At 42.2% G+C, this 21,855-nt stretch overlaps 1 protein-coding gene across 2 annotated transcripts in view; it reads left to right on the top strand.

Moving 5' to 3' along the window:
* notch3 (notch receptor 3) overlaps positions 1-15,539 on the top strand; it is a 52,304-nt gene extending 36,765 nt beyond the window's left edge. For both annotated transcript variants that reach the window (XM_077618778.1, XM_077618779.1), the window contains 16 exons: positions 170-371; positions 1,196-1,352; positions 1,437-1,621; positions 2,239-2,371; positions 2,468-2,725; positions 4,800-4,909; positions 5,006-5,535; positions 6,913-7,239; positions 8,022-8,161; positions 8,244-8,472; positions 9,766-9,856; positions 9,938-10,106; positions 10,179-10,486; positions 11,650-11,797; positions 12,447-12,544; positions 12,614-15,539. In XM_077618778.1, coding sequence (XP_077474904.1) covers positions 170-371; positions 1,196-1,352; positions 1,437-1,621; positions 2,239-2,371; positions 2,468-2,725; positions 4,800-4,909; positions 5,006-5,535; positions 6,913-7,239; positions 8,022-8,161; positions 8,244-8,472; positions 9,766-9,856; positions 9,938-10,106; positions 10,179-10,486; positions 11,650-11,797; positions 12,447-12,544; positions 12,614-14,020 — 4,492 coding nt within the window. In that variant the 3' untranslated portion in view covers positions 14,021-15,539. The remainder of the gene's footprint in view (positions 1-169; positions 372-1,195; positions 1,353-1,436; positions 1,622-2,238; positions 2,372-2,467; positions 2,726-4,799; positions 4,910-5,005; positions 5,536-6,912; positions 7,240-8,021; positions 8,162-8,243; positions 8,473-9,765; positions 9,857-9,937; positions 10,107-10,178; positions 10,487-11,649; positions 11,798-12,446; positions 12,545-12,613) is intronic.
* Positions 15,540-21,855: the final 6,316 nt, after the last annotated feature.

The following is a 21,855-nucleotide window of genomic DNA, read 5'->3' as shown; positions in this document are numbered from 1 at the left end:
TATTTTACACTAGAAAGAATCCTTGTACGTGGCTTTCCGATATCAAATGTTCAAAAGAAGACAAAACAAATGGCAAACTGCACATATTTTTCTTCTGGTAAAATAAATAGGTTTCGCAAATGGCACACAAATGTCCCAATAGTTAACTAACATGAGTTCAATTTCACAGTTCATGCTTCAATGGAGGAACGTGCACCGATAAGGTCAACGGCTACTCGTGCACATGTCGCCCAGGCTTCACAGGCTCCCACTGCCAGTACGAGGTCAATGAGTGCAACTCGCAGCCTTGCCTCAATGGAGGCCTCTGCCAGGATGCCCTGGAGTCATTCCGCTGCACTTGCCCCAAAGGCTACGCTGGCACACGCTGTCAGGTAAAGAAAGAAAAAGAAAAAAAAATCAAAGCTACACAAATCCCCCCGAATCGTGGTGGTGGGGTTTGTCTGTCCCAGTGATCCTTGGAGCTATGTTGTTTGGGGCCTTCAGAGCTGCGACCTTCTCCCGAATTTCCGGAGTTTACCCGAACAACCTCCCTAAACTCCGGAAATCCCCAAAAATTGTCACTTAAATTTTTTTGAAGCAACTATTTTGGGAAAGTACCAAATTTCCAATTTAATTTGCCTCGAAATTCACACCATTGCTACGGCTTCCGTATCTTTCTTCCGCATTTGATACAACTGCACTACAAACCGGATGAATTCGGTAACACAAGTGCTTTGTGAATCATCCGAGTTACAAGTTCTGACAAATGATTCGTCTTGTGCGACTTCACCGTGGTAATCGATTCGGAATTGATTGCATAGGTAGCCTCTATCGCTTTAACATTTTCGTTTCCGTTTTTTTCCACGAGGGAAGTATTATTAAGGCTGACTAAACCACCAGTGTTTTGTGACCCTATTGAGAATCAGCAGTTCAGAAACTGAATTTGTAAAATGTGTATACTTGTCTCATTTTAAATGGTTAAGGGGGCAAATCATGAAATTTATTATGCTTATTCAATGTAAAATATGCCTCTACTTATGGAAAGGTACAAAAAACCTTCGAGAAACAATTAATTTTGTAGGCAGTGTTAACTCACTATGAGTTAATGCACAGTTAGAAAAAAATACTGTTTTTATTAATGTTACTTAGATCTGGGTTAATTCAGCCAGCCTTACGTATAATACAGTATATATGAAGATTGCTTTTTGCTCTCTAGACACCAGTTGATTGGTGCAGGCGCTCCTCTCCCTGCCAGAACGGAGGACGCTGTCGTCAAAAAGATTCATCCTATATCTGCGACTGTGCTCACGGCTGGTCTGGACGTGACTGCGACATCCCCAGGGTCTCCTGCGAGACGGCGGCTCGCCAAAGAGGTGTCCTTCTCGTTTTTATGCTCCTCTTCTCATTTGCCTTGTGGCATTTGATCATGCCTCCATTTTTTCTTTTCTTGTCACCAGGAATCCAGACAGATGAGCTGTGCCACCATAGCGGCCACTGCGTCAACACAGGCAACACACACTACTGCAAGTGCCCGGAAGACTACACTGGCAGCTACTGCGAGAGCCAAGTGGACCACTGCGAGGATAAACCCTGTCGCAATGGTGCCACCTGCAGGGGATACGTTGGAGGATATCAGTGTGACGTGAGTTAAATTGTTTTATCAAGGCAGCTTGCGATGATTTACCAAAAGTTTCTTTTTTTTATTAATGTAGTGTTTGCTGATTATTTGAATTATATTGTAGTCATTCATTAATTTATTGCCTGATTTGATAAATATTAATTTGACATTTTTATTCAAGTAATCAATTAATACACTATGATCAAGATAAAGATTGTTTTGAACTCATTCTTAGGTGTAGAATTCAAAACATTGTTTCACATCAAGTTTTTGAACTATGGGTTTCCTGTTTATCTAAAAAAAAAATATGAACATTCAGTGCCACCCACCTAATTCAAATGGATTGGATGTCTTCAGATGCTAAATGCATTGAAAGGATTGATGATTGGCCAACACATGATTAGACATCTATCATTGTCAATGGCACTAAAGAGTGGAGGACAAAAAAGTAGATCCGTTATTTTTTTCCATACCAAAAATTGCCTATGAACAGTCAGACCTAAACCAACAGTATTCATTGCAGTTTTTTTGTTGTTCTTATTTTTTATTGAATTAAATTTGTCCATTAAGAAAAGGTTGTTCACCACCGGTAAGGAAGACATGCTTAACTACTATTCCACAATTTTGTTTTTGTCCTTCAGTGTATGCCAGGCTTCACTGGGCAAAACTGTGAGCTGGAAATCAACGAGTGTCAGTCTCATCCTTGTCAGAATGGAGGCACATGCATCGACCTGGTTGGCCATTATATCTGCTCTTGTCCTCCTGGCACACTTGGTATGCACGTGCAACACCAGGCAATGACGTATACATGGCCCTATATATTTTGAGGTGATAAGCCCAAGATAAACTCGCCAATTATCTCCATCCAAGGTGTGCTCTGTGAGATCAATGAAGACGACTGTGCACCCCCTATGAGACCTCGTAGCACTCCACCCAAATGCCTCAATAATGGCACCTGTGTGGACCGAGTGGGCGGCTACCGTTGCAACTGTCCGCCCGGGTTTACTGGCGAGCGCTGCGAGGGGGACATCAACGAGTGTCTCTCCAACCCTTGCAGCCCTTCTAATAGCCTGGACTGCATCCAGATGCCTAATGACTACCAATGCATCTGCAAGACCGGTTTTACAGGTGAGATTGGCATTTAAGGTTCTTTATGTAAGAATGGTCGCCAAAAATGATACTCCAAACAGGAACAAAATCTTCACACATGCAACATCCTTTTCCCCTGGGTTTACCAGATAAACACTTTGCAATAGGTAATCATGTTGCGCTATCATACAAATCAGAAAACATAGAAGCTAACAAACTACACAATAATGTTAGCTATTACAATAAAAATACAGCATGTCTACAACACTGCTAGGGGTTCCTAGCCAGCCCACAGGGATGTTCTGCATGACTTTGTAGCTCATTCATACTGTACATACGGAATGAAATGCTTTCATTTTTTTGACACGGGTGATTTAAAACTAGAATTTGGTGAATTCTGTGAATGAGTGTGCGCACTATTGCACTCAATTTATAAGCCGCGATCATATTCGTCAACCCCCCTGCAGTCGAAACTGTCCCACTAATGGAAGCCAATGAGAAAACAAGAAACGGTAAAGTGCCCCAAAACCAACAGGAAGTAACCTGGAAATTGCCAGAAATTAACAGAAATCCATCAACTCACAGGAAGCCCAGAAATTCCCCAAAATCAATTGGAAATGATCCAAAATTTACAGGAAGTGACTTGTAAGTACCTCTAAAATGACAAGGAATTAGTACACAAAATTGACTCACCCCCTGCCATTGATAACAATAGAGTTCCAATTCTCTTTGTGGATGCTCATTTTTCAGTGCCATTGATTGACGACACTAGACGTCCTATCCATTTTGACTGAACAAACGTTCATTCGCCCCTCCCACTCAAAATGTATAGGATATTTAGCATTGTCAATGGCTGTTAAATTACCTTTTTATGGCCAAAAAGGAACTGGTCCGGCTCACATGAGATGCAGTTGGCATGAATGTGGCGCGTTTACCAAACTGAGTTTGACAGTCCTGGTCTACAAACTAAGTTTATCACAAAATATGCGAGCTTGACGCCACAGTCTTAAAACGTGAGGCTTTCAAATTGTACTGGGGTTAACTTAGTGCAAAAATAAGAATTGACTTATTAATGATTGCAATTCCCCTTATTAAGTGAGAAAAACCATACAAATGCAACACGGTACATATTTACACATAGGGCACACATTCATTCATTTTTTGAACCACTTTATCCTCACTCTAAAACTCTAAAATGTAGTACTACAAAGTGGACGGCTTTCTGAAGTGGACAGGTCAAAGGAGAATGGGCGTGCGCATATCATGTCCTGGCCACCTCGGCTAAATGCTCCGCTTATTAGTGATAGCAATTCCCCTTATTAAACGAATTAAAAAAACTTAGAAATGCAACGCAACATATCTTTACATACATATGGAACACGTAAAAGTCTAAAATGTACTACAACGTGTACGGCTTTCTGACACGGACGGGTCAAAGGGGACTATCATATCCTGTCCACCCCGGCTAAATGCTCCCCTTATTAATGATGGCAATTCCCTTTAAAAACTACAAATGAAACGTTGCACATACTTTCACACACACATAGGGTACACGTAAAAGTCTAAAATGAACTACAAAGTGGACGGCTTTTTGACGCCGTTGAGTCATAGGGAAATGCGCGTGCGCATATCATGCTTCAACACAGATAGATTTTGTATGTTTGTTATTCATTTCAAGTCAAGTAAATTTTCTCTCATTGTTGTGTTTCTCACACCCTTCATACAAAATTGGGACGCTTTGATCAATTTGAAAGGGATTAGTTGGTAGTTGTGTGAGGAGCGTGAAAGAGAATTTACATATAAAATACTGTTCCACTTACGAAATTATCAAGTTACGGAAAAAGTTCTGGAACCAATTAATTTCGTAAGTAGCGGTACAACTGTATTTCAATTGGTAATGCATTGATAGCATCCACAAAAACAATGTTATTCTTTCATCAATTTTACTGACCAAAATATGTGCATGCGTAACGATACAATTTTTTGCCCAGTTAATCGACAGCGTTTGAGGGACAATTTAATCAGAGAATATTTACAGTTTTTTTTCGAGATTGTTTGCTGACTATTTGTGCTCCTGGTTGATCATTTTGTGTTTTTGCTTTGTATGTTTTAGGTCGAAGGTGTCAAAACAGATTCAGTGCATGTGAATCTCATCCTTGTCAAAACGGAGGAGCATGCTCACTGTCCAGTTCTGTTATTGGTTATACATGTACATGTCAGCTTGTAAGTCCACATTGAGCACCTAGCACATCCTTTTGCTTTCCTGAATAATGATTAAAGGTAAAAAGAGAGGAATTTGATCTCGACTGTCATCTGCAGGGTTACACGGGACCTAATTGCGACCGAAGCATGTCCTGCCGCGAGTTGTCTTGCTACAATGGCGGAAGCTGCGCTCTCACCACTCGCGGGGCACGCTGCACCTGTCTGCCCGGCTATGGCGGGCCGCAATGCGCCCACCGCAGCAACGAGGGTTGCTCATCGCAGCCTTGTCGCAATGGCGGCCTGTGCACCGAGGAGACCGCCTTCCCGTTCTTTCACTGCCAATGTCCCGGTGGCTGGACGGGCAAACGCTGCGAGCAGGCCGGCAGAGTCAACGAAACCCCGGCCCTGTCGTGCCCACTTGCTGATTGCCACAGCAAGGCCAATGATGGCGTGTGTGATAAGGAGTGCAGCACTTTGGCTTGCCGCTGGGATGGCGGCGACTGCTCCCTGGCGGTCAATCCCTGGGCACGCTGTGCCGACCCACGCTGTTGGCGGAGCTTCAACAATAGTCAGTGTGACATGTCATGCAATAACGCAGACTGCCTCTATGACAACTTTGACTGCAAAACTAAAGAGAAAGTTTGCAAGTGAGTGGCTTTTCTGTCTTCTTCCAACATGGCAGTTAATTCTACACTGCCAAAAGCTATGTGTGTGTATATATATATATATATATATATATATATATATATATATATATATATTCCCTCGATTTTCGCAACTTGACTTATCGCAAATTCAATTCTTCGTGATTTTTTTCAGCTATTAATTATTGATAGCAGTACACCATTGTTGTTCCCATTATTCTGCACTGACTAATGGTGAAAAAACAAGGAAAAAATGCAACGTTCCACCCAGTGCTCGTAAAGACATTTACACAAGGAGGTTGCGGCGTGAAGACAGTACCCATGTTGTTCTCAAAAGTAGCCTCTCGCGTCTGCCACATCTGGGTGTATGCTCGTATATCAAAATCTGTCTCATATCTCAAGGTAAATATTTGCTAGAAATTTTATTCGTATCTCAAATTGCTCGTATGTCGGGGCACTCCTATGTCGGGGCACTCGTATGTCAAGGTATTACTGTATGCAAGAAAATACGGTAATTGCAATTACCGTAATTACTCGAATATAACATGTATATTTTTGCTATATAATTAATTCCAATAGTTGGGGGTGCGTGTTATAATCAATAACTAAAATAAATTACAAATTTTCGATCGAAAAAAGCATTGTCAAACTCACTTTGACGCACGGACATTGTGCAATTTCCAACTTTGAATTCAAAATACACGCATATTAAAGATCGTCAAGCCTCACAAACATCACAATCCTGCATTAATAAGCTGGAAAGTAGAATACTACATTGTAGTGTAGTACGTACTTGTATTTAAAAATATGTCCAGCGGGGGGCAGTACATTCCCTTGTTACATGTGATAGTCTTTTCTATTGTGCATATCTTCAAATCATTTATTTATTCAATTTGTATGTTCCTTTTCTTGTTTGAGAATGACAATAGATATTTGAATTAAAACATGGTATTGTCAATTGAAATGTAGTCAATGTTCAAAGAAGTCTAAAAGGTATTGCAACATAACATGTCTACATGATATGTTTGTCCACTCTGTGTATCATCTATTGCCCTAAAATTCAAACGCATAACTCCCAACTGCACGACACTCGACACGCTCGTACCTGAAGATTTCTCTATCCGGTTTTGAACAAAACAATCGTGAAACGAAGAAAAAAAGGTAAGATTTCTGATTTTCGTCAGCGGGAAATTTTAGGTGCGCACTATATTCGAGTACTGCGTTTTTCCAGATTTTTTTGGCCCACAATTACCTGCGTGTTATTTTCGAGTGCGCGTTATATTCGAGTAATTACGGTAAAATAATAATTGCCAATTTCTTTGAAAAACACAGAACTGTTCAACGACAATAATGTCAATGTTCCTATTGTTCTTTCTTCAGTCCTATCTACGAAACCTACTGTATCGACCATTACGCGGACGGCCTGTGCGACCAGGGCTGCAACACGGAGGAATGCGGCTGGGATGGCCTGGATTGCGCTCAAAAAGTTCCTGAAGACATCGTCGACGGCGCATTGGTTCTGGTGGTGCTGCTGCCCCCGGAGGAGCTTCTCCGCACCAGCACGGCCTTCCTTCTTAAGCTGAGCGCCATTCTTCACACCACATTGCGCTTCCGGCTTGACCACAATGGCGACGCAATGATCCGGCCCTACACCCGACGAGAGGCTAGACTCAAGCGGGAACTGCAGCCACAGCAGGAAATTATTGGGTCAGTCAAACACACTTTTAATTCTCAATCATGTGCCATCCAAGGATCCTGTTGTTAATTGAAATGAGCTTATAACCAATGTTCCCTCTAAGCTGTGCGCGTGTGCAATTGCCCACTACTCTCGTCTTCTCTGCGCACAGCAAATCATATGGAGCGCACCAAAAAAATCCCTTTTTTTTAGCTGAGGCCGACGCGCGAACCACTCATCCGCCGGGCCGCCCATTCATAGATATTAATCATTACATCTTATTATTACTAAATCATTTATGTGTAGTAGACATGCACCTGCTTATGGCAGGTGTGATACTGGTGTGTGCCCATAGCGAGCAATGATGATGTTGCTCACACCAGTACTCAGTGTGCTCAAGGAGGTTGTCTTTCTGCCCAGACAAACAAAAAATTAGAGGGAACATTGCTTATAACCGTGCAATCTTTTTGAACTAGAATGAACATTCACCCTTCCTTCTACTTCAAATGGATGGGAATGTCTATGGCTATCAATGGCAACCAATGCGTTTATATAAAATGTATTTCACTAAAAAGTTGAATTCAGCGTTTCCTTGCGTGTGGTGTTTCAATTTATTTATTTTGACAAACTTGTAAAATTTACTTAATCTCATTGGGTGTCATTAACACGACTAGACCTTCAATCCATGCTGCCAGCTTCCTCCTTCAAATGGATGTCTACTTGTGATAAACCCATTTCAATACATGGTATATTATTGTGGAGAACAATTTCCTCCACATGTATGAACACATTCCATTTTTTTGTGACTTCACAGCTCGATAGTGTACCTGGAAATCGACAACCGCTTGTGTACTGACGACTGCTTCCCATCACCTGAAAGTGCCGCTGACTACCTCGGAGCCTTGTCGGCTGTCGAAATGCTCCGCTTCCCATACCCGCTCAAAGAAGTCCGCGGTGGGTAGAAGCGTATGCAATGATCACAGCAGAAACCAAGACGAAGGGGTCTACAATCACTGTCTTCTCTTAACATGCACAGGAGAAAAAATTGTGGACGTAACAGACCCAATTCCTCAGTGGGGCAAGCTAATGCTGGTCAGCATCGCCTCGCTTTTCCTGCTGGTCATTATGGTTATTGGAATGCTGATTTCCCGAAGAAAGCGAGAGCACAGCACGCTTTGGTTCCCTGAGGGTTTTTTCCTCAAGAAGGAACACAGCAGCAACAAGAACCGAAGGGAGCCGGTGGGCCAGGATGCTCTTGGAATGAAGTAAGTTGAAAAGAAACTTGAGCTGGAACTTGGGGTAGTAATTAAATTGGTACAGTGACAAACAGTTGTTTACTCATTGGCTGCAATCCTTGGCGATGGATGTCAAATGCATTTGAAGCGGTTTACTTGAATTGGACATATTATACTGATGAGCACATTTAATTTCAGAGCAGAGGGATTACTGAAAAACAAGATTGGACATCTGTCAGTGACAATGGCACTAAATTAGGGGTGGGCAAACCGGTCCTCGAGGGCCGCTGTGGGTGCAGGTTTTTGGTGCAACCGATCAAACAAAGACACTTAAACCAATGAGATTTCTGCAGAAAACAAGAAGCACCTGACTGTAATCCACTGATTGCACTTGTTACGACACCAGATTGGTGAATAGGTGTCCTCTTTATGGGTTGGAATGAAAACCTGCACCCACTGTAGCCCTTTGGGCAATAGTTTGCCCACCCCTGCACTAAATGGAATAAAATTGGCACATACAACGTGATTATACAACAGTACAAACAGGCTTACAGTTTATTATTCCTAAATACCAATGTACTTTGGTTGTTGTTTTTCTATATTACCCTACATCATTGCCGCTAAATTTAAGGCCCATGGGCCAAATTCTGCACACTATCATTTTGCATGCCCCGCAAAAGCAAATCATGTTCATCAAATATATGTTTCATGCTCAAATGACAATTCCAGACTTCATCAAGTAAAATGGAAAAGCTTTTGAAGATCACTTATAACTGAATTTAATGTCAATTTTGAATGTTCATGGACAACCTCACAAAAATATAATTGTTTAATACGTCAAATTATACCTGGCAAGCAGGCAAAAAAATCAAGAGTCAAATCATTTCCATGATTTTCATTTAAGACTTTTTAAGACCCTGAAAGTGGCAGATTGTCACTATTAACTCATTCAGTGCCATTGACGGTGACAGACTTCAATCATTTGGCTCTTTTTATCCTTCTGCTGTGAATTTGATTGAGTTTTCACTATGTCCAATTCATTTGAAGTGAAAGGATGGCAGCAAATGAACATTCGTTCATTCTCTGCCCGGCCGCCCACTTGAAATGTTTTGGACATCTAGCACTGTCAATGACAGCCACTGAGTCATCGCATGTTGAATAACTGCAACCAATTTTTGTTATCAGTCCCTATCTTACTGATTTGTAATTATTAAACCAGGTATCATTACCATTTGTTAGGTAACAATATGGAGTGATCGTACTTGCATGTGAAATAATGATGGCCCTTTGAGTTTGACACTTGTCCTCTTGTATCATCAACAGACATATGCCCAAAACTGTTGAGGAATCTCTGCTCGGAGATCACAGCGACCAGTGGATAGAAGCCGACTGTCCAGAGCCCAAACGACTAAAGGTTAGTCACCTTATCCACCCACAAAAATTGCACGTACTACGATTAAGTCATTACAATGACACCTCTGATTGGTGTGTTTAGATGGAAGAGCCTAGCTTGCTGTCAGACGGCGAGGACGCTGTTGACAGCCGACAGTGGACGCAGCATCACCTGGCGGCGGCAGACATTCGAGTGCCGCCCACCATGGCACTCACACCTCCGCAAGGGGAGTTTGAGAGCGACTGCATGGATGTAAACGTTCGGGGACCAGGTTGGTCTTGGCAGCAAATAACATCAATCCTATCAAATTGACCGTATTTTAATTCAGCTATTATTTTACTAGATGGCTTTACTCCGCTGATGCTGGCGTCATTCTGCGGGGGAGGCCTGGAGTCTGAGGTGGCTGCCGAAGACGAGGAGAGCGAGGAGTGCTCAGCGAACATCATTTCAGACCTCATCTACCAAGGCGCCTCACTCGCCGCCCAAACCGATCGCACGGGCGAGACCGCCCTTCACCTGGCGGCACGCTACGCCCGTGCCGACGCCGCCAAGAGACTTCTGGATGCTGGGGCGGATGCCAATGCTCAAGACAACACCGGACGATCGCCGCTACATGCCGCCGTGGCAGCTGATGCGCAGGGAGTGTTCCAGGTATTATTATTATTTGAAGCTGGGCAACAATGTCAATTCACTTGCTACAACTCGACCAACACTGCAATATCGGTATTGTAATGACAATTTGTTTATGACTCCACTGCATAAAAAAAAACACTTAAAAATTCTGAGAAACAAAAAAGTTATTTCCATTTTTCTGTTATGGTCCGTCGAGGCGTAAGTAGGTTTCGACCCCTAAACAGACAACTTGGACCAGTGAGGCATGTTACAATATTTATTCAACTCAAAGCACACACAAAATGCGAACTCAAAAATGAAGTAACAAAAAGAGTTGGTGACAAAAGGGTCAACGGGGATCTAACAAAACATGAGAACTGAGGTGATGAGCAAGGCGCTGCAAGAGAGGTGTGTGAGGATAAAAACCACAAAAACAAGCCACTCAATACCTTACAAGAATATCCTTCCAAAAAAACCAGACGTTTACATCTACTTGCATGTTCCATATTTGTCAACCAGCGATGCTATGAACAAGGAAACCCAAGTTATGAGTGGTTAGGATACAAGACTAAAAATGAAGAAAATCAACTGATGAAAATACAAGAAGAATTTTGCTGCGGGTGAAATGAAACAGACTTTTGAGAGCATCAAAACACACAATTTTAAAAATGACACACCCTGTACAAAACGATCTGTATGAATAGGCACTTCTGAAATAAGAATTTTTTTGTAATAGTTTATTCCATAATTTGTTGGTTCTTGGCTCTGTAACAGCAGCATGGCATTTTTACGATCAATAGTTAAGACTGGAACGATGGTGTAGTGCAGAGGTCTCCAAACCGGTCCTCGAGGGCCGCTGTGGGTGTAGGTTTTTGTTCCAACCGATCCAACACAAACAATTTAACCAATGAGGTTTCTGCTGAAAAAAGAAGCAACTGACTGCAATCCACTGATTGCACGTCTAGGATACCAGATTGGTGGAAAGGTTTCCTCTTACAGGTTGGAACGAAAACCTGCACCCTCTGTGGCCCTTTCTGGAATAGTTTGGGGACCACTGGTGTAATGGATGCCTTAGATTTATTTTACTTAAACGTGCAAGAACCCTGAGTTAACTTCCCAGAATCTATTCTTATTAATGGATGCTGTAAAAGGTTAGATGTGAAAGGGACACACAATTTCAACTCATTTTTGCATTTTGGTAGATCCTGATCCGAAACAGGGCCACAGATCTGGACTCACGCATGTACGACGGCTCCACTGCGCTTGTACTGGCTGCCAGGCTGGCGGTGGAGGGAATGGTGGAGGAACTCATCACTTGCCATGCAGACGTCAATGCAGTTGATGAACAGGGTAAGCCTATCATATTGGAAAAGCTTATTTTTACAACAAGAGCAAGAGTTTAATCATTTAAAGTGCACTCATTTAAAGTTGCCATTGATGACACTACAGATAGAGAGTGAATTAATATTTTGTTCCCAACCCCCCACTTCAAATGGATTGAACATGTTATGAACTTGTAATCAACTCGCTGTAATTCACACCCGAATGATAAACTAGGGCAGCCCGGTGGCGCGAGTGGTTAGGTCTCATAGCTCTGGGGTCCTGAGTTAAAATCCAGGTCACGTCCACTCGTGTGGAGTTTGCATGTTCTCTCCGGGCTTGTGTGGGTTTCCTCTGGGTACTCCGGTTTCCTCCCACATTCCAAAAAAAAAGATGCATGGTAGGCTAATTGGACACTCTAAATTGCCCCTTGGTATGGGTGTGAGTATGCATGGTTGTCCTTTGTCTCCTTGTGCTCTGCGATCGTCTGGTGACCGATTCAAGGTGTTCCCCACCTCCGGCCCGGAATCCCGGAAGCGATCCTATTGAGGATGAAGCGGTTCTGAAAATGAGATGATATGATAAACTAATTTGCCAAAAGAATGAAAAGAAATACAAAAATTATGATATCGGAAGGATGACATAAAGCACTCAAAATTCAAATTGTGTTCTCCTTCAGGTAAATCTGCATTGCACTGGGCCGCTGCTGTTAACAACGTAGACGCAACTGTGGCCTTGCTGAAGAATGGCGCAAACAAAGACATGCAAGATCTCAAGGTACTATAATTGGCTTTTTCGCTAGTATGACAACATTGTGTGGTAACCTTCCGCACGTGCCCCCTGCAGGAAGAGACGCCTCTGTTCCTAGCGGCTCGTGAAGGAAGTTGCGAGGCGGTCAGAGTTTTGCTGGCCCACTTGGCAAACCGGGAGATTACAGACCACATGGACAGGTTGCCCAGAGATATTGCGCAGGAGCGCATGCACCACGACATCGTGCAGCTTCTGGACGAGTTCAACACGGTGAGGAGCCCCCAGGGCCATGGCGGACCCGGACTTCACCTTTCTGGGGGACACACTCTGTCGCCCCTCATGTGCCCGCCCAGCGCCTTCCTGCCCAGTCTCAAGAGCACCCCTCAGGGCAAGAAGAACCGACGGCCAGGGCCCAAGGGGTCTGGCCTGAGTGGTCAGCACAGTGGCGGTCTTAAGGACTCTGCCAAAGCCCGCAACAAGAAGCTGACCTTAGACATGCAAAGCGCCTTGCTGGAGAGCTCAGTCACCCTCTCTCCGGTGGACTCGCTGGATTCCCCCCACGGCGGCGCCAGCAATGCTGGCTACATCACCAACCCCACGTCCCCGGTGGCTATGCCGTCACCAGGGCTCTTCCACTCATCCATGTCGGTACCTGGCACACCTATGGTCCACGCCGGCATGCTGGAGGCCGGTGGCGGACCCTTTGCCGTGTCGCTGGCGCAACTCAACGATCTGGGCAACGTATCCATGCAGGGATGCGTAGCTCCGGATATGAGCCGTGGCTACGTTCTAAGCCCGTCGGGCCAGATGGCGATCAATCTGGTGAGCCCGGTCAGCGTACCCTTCGACTGGCACCCCCGGGCACCCGCCTCCCAATGCAGTCAGCACGTGCTGAGCCTGGTACAGAACGGCCAGGCCTCGGTCATGCGCCCACCCGGCCCGTCTGTGCAGCAGCAGAGTATGCTGATGCACCAGCAGCAGATGCACCAGATGTACCGCGGCGCCATGTTGCAACCCACTCCCGTGGGCTCCACGCCCAGCGTCAGCCCGGTCAAGTTGCCCTCCATCACTGAGCAGCAGGTCATGAGCCACAACATGAGTGGCCAGCAGAATCTGCCTCACGTAACCTCGTCCACACCGCCTACGCCGCAGACGTCGCAAGCCGCACCCCCTCCATTCTTCCAACAGCCTGCCCCTCAAGCCCCGCCAGGCGTGGCCCAACCCGTTCAAGCCCCGCCCCACCAGGAGGATTATCCCACCCCGCCGTCGCAGCACAGCTATACGTCGACGCTCGATGCCACGCCCAAGCATTACCTGCACCTTCCCACCGAGCACCCCTACCTTACCCCTTCGCCCGAGTCGCCCGAGGCCTGGTCCAGCCCCTCCCCCCAGTGCGTGTCCGACTGGTCAGACTCCACGCCCAGCCCTGCCGTCGCAGGCTCTGCTCAGACCCAAATCCCTCAAGTTGCGGAAGCCAACAAAAACATGCAGGTCTTTGCTTAAAGATGCAGTTCACATGTCAAACTTCCAGTTTCCAAGATTTGTTATTGGATTTGGATTGACTTGTTAAGTCGTTGGCTGCCGTTGACGATCATAGACGTCTTATCCGTTTGAAGCGGATGGTTTAAAATGGTTCAACATAAGATGATTGGACAGCTATCACCGTCATCGTTTGCGGTCATGTCGTAAGACACAGTAAAGGTGTTGTCTGACAAACCAGCAGACAATTTATTGAAGTAATTCTGTCACAGATGGACTTAATTTAAAAAAAAATTAAAAAAAAGAAATATAATGAAGAAAACCAAGTCTTTTGTTTCAAAAGACTGGTTAGTCTCCTGAAAACTAACATTTAAAAGTAGCTCAAAGTTGAAGGGAACTCTTCTATTTTTATTTATTGTTTGAATTTATGTAGCTATTATCACACTCCTTTTTAGTTTCACGTTAAAAAAAGGGTCACCTCCTGTCATTTGATTTCTAATTTAATTTATCCTTCAGGCCTGCTCATCAAACCTCCTGGTATTTATTAGGCTCATTCAAATGTTGCCCGTCAATTTTCTTTAGAATATTAAAAATAAGAATGTAGACGAGTGTATCCAAAGCACTTGAAGTGGTGACTGGTGAAACAAATTTCTATTTATGATGGGAATAGAATTGAAAGCATGTCTATAGTTTTTTTTTTTGTTGTTGTTGTTTTTTGTTTTTTATGACGGCCTTAAAAAAATAATCCTGATTAATATGTTAGTTTTTCATTGTCATCATTTTAAAGACCAATTTCAACTTGCCTTGCCTTTAAAATCAGCTTTGTCACTGCCTTTTGTATTGACTAGTTTGTTTGTATCCTTGTTAGTAAATGCATTCCTTTTTATAGTTGTCACTTCATATTTACTAAGCTACGTTCACCAGCTGCTATTTTACAATTTGTTTCCATCAGGTTTCCCTGCAAATTTCAAAATATTTCATGTGCCATTACATCTCTTGGGATCAGTTGAAGGCTTATTATCCTAAAATTAATGTCGGGAGAGAATAAAGGAAAGAACGCTACCATGTAGTGCGGTGCCTTTTAGCTTTTGACATATTCCAAGGATGATGCGCTCAGAAAATCAAGCGCTTAATTCCCATCAGCCTTTAAACAAAATCAAATGAGCATTTTATAGTCATTTGAACACCTTTAGTACACAAGCGGCTCACCATTCCCATAGAAAATATGACTACTTGTAATCCTATTAGTCTTTCTTAATTGTTGTCCACTTTTGTTCAAAGTTCCACTCCAACTTGACATATACGTAACTTGTCGTTTTTGTTCGATTCATTTTCGGAGTTTTATAAATATATATATTGTGTAACTTGCCTGCCAGTTATTCCTACCGGGTCGCACTGAGTGTTTGTACATTTCAAATTTTCAACATTTTTTGTATGTACATATGTTTGTTCCCGGGTAGATCTTTTGCTTGAAAAGTCTTATGTTTCTGAAATGATTATGTACTAAAAAAGACAAAAATAAAGTGTACTTCATTTAGCAGAAGTGGGAGTGTGTGTGTCTTGATTATTTTTCTCCTTTGCAATTCCTGTTAGCTCATTAACTGCCATTGAATACCTGCACTATGCCATAATGCTTAACGAAAATGTAAACAATAGGGGATCACACCCTGAGAGGATGTTGCAGCTCCCGGAGACTCAAAAAATCTCAAATCTGACAAAAGTGAAACTTAAACAAATACTATGTAACTGTTATAAAGAAGAAACACTTGCAAACATCATACCGTATTACCTTGACCATATCAACATCTGGGCCATCTCATCAGGTTGAAGGTATTACTAACTGAGTATCACGTCGATATAAAACCTTTAAAAAATTGGCAGGAAATTCTGAGTGGAAACTGTGGATTTTTTTCTTCTTGAATTGGCCATAATAAACAGATGTCAAAAATTCATTCATTCATTCATCTTCCATACCGCACATCCTCGAAAGGGTTGCGGGGATTGCTGGAGCCTAACCCAGCTGACTTGGATTGGATTGGATAACTTTATTCATCCCGTATTTGGGAAATTTCATTGTGGCAGTAGCAAGAGGGTGATTAGACAGAACAACAAAGCAAAAGCACAAAGTACAAAGCAAATCAAAGTAAATGGGATAATTGAGAATCACCAAATCAAATCATTAAGACAGAAAAACAGCAAAAACACAAAAGTGGAGCAAGAGTGGACGGAGCTACCGCCGCCGGCTGCCACTTGAACGGCGCCATCTTGGTTGCGGTAGCTAAAACGGATACAGACTCAAAAAGACGTTGTAAAGTTGGGGTAAAAGGCAGACTACCCTAGACTGGTCGCCAGTCAGCCATAGGGGACACAGATAGACAAACAACCATCCACACTCACAATCATACCACCACCAGCAGGAATGGATCCCATGCCTGCCCGCACCAAAGTCAGGCGAATGAACCTTTAAACCACAAGGCTGCTTGAGTGCAAATATACAAATAGGAAATTCACTTTGTGTGGTAGATGTCAATTACTCACATATATCAAATCTTGTATGTATTCACACTCATATTGTACTTTTATTTGTTTAATGCCTCTGCATTGGTACCCATGAGGAGAATTCCACTATTATTCTCAAGCATTTGAATCATAAGTTGAATTGCCAAGACCTGCTATCAATGAAAAATGACTCCTTATTTTGAAAGTCCCTTCTAAATCGAAACTTGCCCCTACTTTCAAGTGAACGTCCACTTTTTAGATTACTGGAGAGAGACGTGAAATGAGGTGTGCTTCATTATTAAAGCCTTGCTGTGTGTTTGATTTGTTATATACAAGGTGTTCCAAAATGTTTGACCCCCCTTGTAGGCCAATAGTTTTGACAATTTTCGTTAGAATGACCTCAAATTTTCACATTTTTTGTGTTTAACATTTGGCATTTCTATCTTTTCAGGTTAAGAAATGCCGTCACCGCATACAGTGCAGCGTGCCTTCTTCACAAATTTTGCAAAGAAGGCACCAACTACAAATTAGGAATGGCACCAAAAATTTCACGAACTGCTCCACTGTCGCCGCTGATGTTGATGGCCGTGGTGATTTAGGTATGGATAATCAGACCTTTTCATGAAATTTTTGGTGCCAAGTCCTAATTTGTTTTGAGTTGGTGCCTTCTTTGCAAAACTTGTGAAGAAGGCACGCTGCACTGTCTTTGCTGTCCAAGTCTGAGCATAATCTAATACGTGAAATGCCTTTTCTTTTGAAGTGAACGGCATTTCTTAACCTGAGAAGATAGAAATGCCAAACACGACACACAAAAGTGTAAGATGTTACTAGACAAGCTGTGTAAATTTGAGGCCATTCCAAGGAAAATTGTGTATATATATTATATTATATTATATATATATATATATATATATATATATATATATATATATATATATATATATATATATATATATATATATATATATATATATATATATATATATATATATATATACATCCCACATTCCAGAGACATGCATGGTAGGCTGATTGGACACTTTAAATTGCCCCTAGGTATGAGTGTGAGCGTGAATGGTTGTTTTTCTCTTTGTGCCCTGCGATTCGCTGGCCACCAATTCAATTCAATTCAGGGTGTCCCCTGCTCCTGGCCCGAGGTCAGCTAGGATAGGCTCCAGCAACCCCCACGACCCTAGTGAGGATAAAGCGGTTCAGAAAATTAGATGAGATGAGGCCTGGCGGCTCGAGTGGCTAGCACGTTGGCCTCACAGCTCTGGGGTCCTGGGTACAAATCCAGGCCGGTCCACCTGTGTGGGTTTTCTCCAGTTTCCTCCCACATTCCAAAAACATACATGGTAGGCTAATTGGACACTCTAAATTGCCCCTAGGTATGAGTGTGGGCGTGAATGGTTGTCCGTCACCTCGTGTCCTGCGATCGGCTGGCCACCGATTCGGGGTGTCCCCTGCTTCTGGCCCGAAGTCAGCTGGGATAGACTCCAGCATCCCCCGTGACCCTAGCGAGTATGAAATGGTTCAGAAAATGAATGAATGAAAGAGTGAATAATTTGTATCTTAGCCTTGCTCCTTTTTTACGAAAGTAATAATGTTATTATCTTGGACAATGTCATGTAATATGTGCAGTTCAACAGCAGAAATACAACAAAAAAATGGCAATGTGACAAGCCAGTTGACAGTTGATAGTTTATTTCATCATTTTTATTGTTAACCAATATAAAGGCATTTTAAAGGTCCCAGCGTTTTGTGTGCTGTTTCAAGGTGTGATTTTGTGTTGTTCTTCGGATCTGTTTTTGCCTGCTCCCGATTTAATTCCCCTGAAATGAAAGCAAAGTTATTTACATCATTTTGAACCATTGCCTTGGTCTTTTTTAAGTTTAGTAGTTTTGTTTTTTGGAACAGATGACACACAACAAACAAATCAGCACAAGAATGCTGAGAATCAGTTTAGTGCAACAAGATAATTTCACTTGAGAATTGTACTGAATTTTGGTTAAATGTGCTAAAAGTAGTCTAACTTCCACAAAATCATTTACGAAGATGTTTTAAGACATACACTTAATCATGATTAAATGTGCTAAAGCAGGCTACTGATTGGTAGTTTAAACCAATCAGTGACAAAGATAAAGCTGAGACTAAATCATGAACAACTTGATGAAATGTATGAGAAATAAAATTCCGGTGTCAACAATCACAGGCTGGTTTGGGTGAAATATTTTTGAGAATGTGCTCTTTGTTTCAAGAAATGAGGCAAAGTTGAGAAAAACAAACACTGTGAGTGAGATATTTTAAACATCATCACAAGGAAATAGACAACCATTCCGACTTAAACTCTTACATAAGGACAATTTTAAGTGTTCAACCAGCCTACCATGCATGTAACCCTAACCCTAAACCAAAGTACCCAGAGAGAACCACGCAGGCTTGGGGAGGACATGCTAACTCCACACAGTACAGCACGTGGGATCGAACCCACGACCCCAGAACTGTGTGGCCGACACGCAAACCATTCCACTACCGGGCCACAAATTATTTAGTATTAAATATTTTTCATGTTTTAGTGTTCCAAATGCTGTAAGTTCTAGTATGCCGTAGTTACTGTATGGCAGTGGCGGTCCGTGCAATTTCTCGTAGCGCCTTCAACAAATCAATCCAACCCTCAAAAACTATTTTATGGCTATAAAACCTCTACTGCAGCTACAGCTGTGACACATAAAAAATAATCAATAAATCAATTCACAAAAATGGGGTAAAATCCATTTCCTAGCAGCATTTATTGATTAAATACAAATACTGGAGCTTTTCAGACATTACAACCGGGCCAGGGGGGTGATTTCCCCGGGAAAAGACAGCGATGGACATCAATGGCGAAACGGCAAAAATTGCACTAAAATGGGGTAAAATCCACTTCCTAGCAGCATTTAGTTGGTAGCGCTGGCTAATCACTAGCCAATCATAGTTGGTGAAAGCGATGACGTATCCCTACTCCTGCGACAAGGCATTGTGGTGTTGCCAACTCGAAATCTGATTGGTTAAAGCAACAGTCTTATTGACGCTTGTTTAATGCAGCAGAGCCTGCAGAACTGATTGTGAAGGCCTTGAGGCAGATTTCTGACCCTGGCAAAAAATAATGGCTGAAATGTGATTGGTTAAATGCTTCAATATGAAACACACTTCTGGAAGCAGTGCAACCAGGGGGAAAAGCAATGAAAGGAAGCTAACAGACAATTTTGCATTATTTAATAAGTATTGATGGACAAAATATAATATATGATTCAGATATTTCTTATGCCAGCAGAGAAGGCTTTGAAGGCCCTCACGGCCCGCCACTGCTGTATGGTCAATACATTAATCCCTCGAATATCGCGGCATCAACTTTCGTTGTTTCACTACATCGCGGTTTTTTTTCTGGGGGAAATTTTATTTCATAGTTATTTTTCTTTTATTAGCAAATTGATTTTATCTTGTAAATCCACAATCACAAATCGAAAAACGCAATTTTCCGGGATGGGAACTTTGGGACTACAACCCTGACTGCTTGGATGCGGTATGAGAATCAATTCATGTTTAGTGGGCAGAGTATGGCTATCAGAAATTTTCGAAATTTTTGCGGATTGTTAACGACGCAAAAGCGCTAAATTCAGTTTTTCGCAAGTCTGTTTTTTAATTCAGTGATTTAAACACTGATTTTATTTTGTAAACATGCAAAAGATTTTTTTGCAGCCAAAATTAAAATTGATTTACTTGGTGGGACAAATTAATTTTGGCCACAAAAATGATTTTTTTTTTCAGGTCCTGCTCACAACCCAGGAGTTAAAAGGCTAAGGTGGAGGGAAAAACTGGTTTAAAATCCACCGTATGACAACTACGACACCATGTGGGCTCCTTGTAGCTTTTTATTGAGGTGAGTTTGGCATGATTTGCACAAGTATAACAACAATGGGCATTTACAGTTAGAATATGACAAAATAAGGAAACGATCATGACAGAAGTGGTGTGTGTGTGTGTGTGTGTGTGTGTGTGTGTGTGTGTGTGTGTGTGTGTTGATGTTAATGGTCAAACCAAATCCAAAGCAATGTGTTTTAGATTCTAAACAATGACACAGGGTTTGCTTCCGCTAGTTTGACGCTAATTCCGGACAAATAGCATTTAAGTGGAGGTTTTCTGTGCCTTCTGCATTATACAAGATGGTCCCGAATTTAATTGCCATAAGGAGGGCCCTTATTATTTTCCCTCTTTTTTTGCAATTGGACTTGAACCCAACACACCCCAGTGTGTTTGCGTCTGCATAAAGAGATGTGTTAAACATATAGGAAGATGTTAGTTGTCCTTAACATCTCATATGCTATCAATTTGTAGGTACCACCATCACTGAGTCTATAGTCAGCACCTTTAACTCATTGGCTGCCATAGACAGTGATCGACTGTTAAACATTGACATCGAATCATTCTTTTGAGAATTTCAATAGGAAAAGAGTAATGGTGAATTTAATATAGTTGTTGTTTGTGTTGGCACACTAGCGATAAGCCCGAGGTGGGCAAAACGGTCTTCAAGGGCCACTGTGGGTGCAGGTTTTTGTTCCACATGATCCAGCACAGACAGTTTAACCAATTAGGTTTCCGCGGAAGCAGGAAGCACCTGACTGCAAAACACTGATTGCACTTGTAGGACATCAGATCGATGAAAAGGTTTCCTCTTGATGGGTTGAATCGAAAACACGCACACACTGAGGCCATTTGTGGAATAGTTTACCCACCCCTGGGTTAACCACTTACACCACGTTGGACTAGGTTGGTGGTTAAAAGCATTGTCACTACCGTAAAGTCCTTTTCTGATCGTTATATCAAAAACAACTTTACTTCACATCACTGCCCTGTTATTTTAAACTTCTTCTAGTTTTACCATATGCACTTACATGGTGTTTTCGTAACTGCCGGACTGTTTACATAAAAGTTGTATTGAAAATAGGATGTATTTCACCATTTATTTGTGTATGTATTTATGTATAATGACAATAAAAGCTTTCAATTCAATTTAAATGTTTTTTCCCAATTTAAAATAAAAAAAATTAAAAAAGGTTTTACAATAATGGCACTGCACTTTGCAAGAAAGATCAATTGGCAAAATAAAAATACTGTTAAGGAATTTTAAAAAAAATGTTGGCGATTCTCTTATACATAGGTGTAAATCACCCATCCATTTTTAACACTTATCCTTATCAGTGTCACGGAGTGCTCGACCCTATCCATGCTGACTTTGGCCATGTTGGACTACACCAGGGGTCGGGAACCTTTTTGAAAGAGAGAGCCATAAACAATTCCTATTTTCAAATATTATTCCTTGA

This window comes from Stigmatopora argus, chromosome 14, assembly GCF_051989625.1.
Source record: "Stigmatopora argus isolate UIUO_Sarg chromosome 14, RoL_Sarg_1.0, whole genome shotgun sequence".
NCBI classification, from domain to species: domain Eukaryota; kingdom Metazoa; phylum Chordata; class Actinopteri; order Syngnathiformes; family Syngnathidae; genus Stigmatopora; species Stigmatopora argus.
The sequence above is the reverse complement of the archived record's forward strand: the minus strand, read 5'-3'. Positions and strand labels throughout refer to the sequence as shown.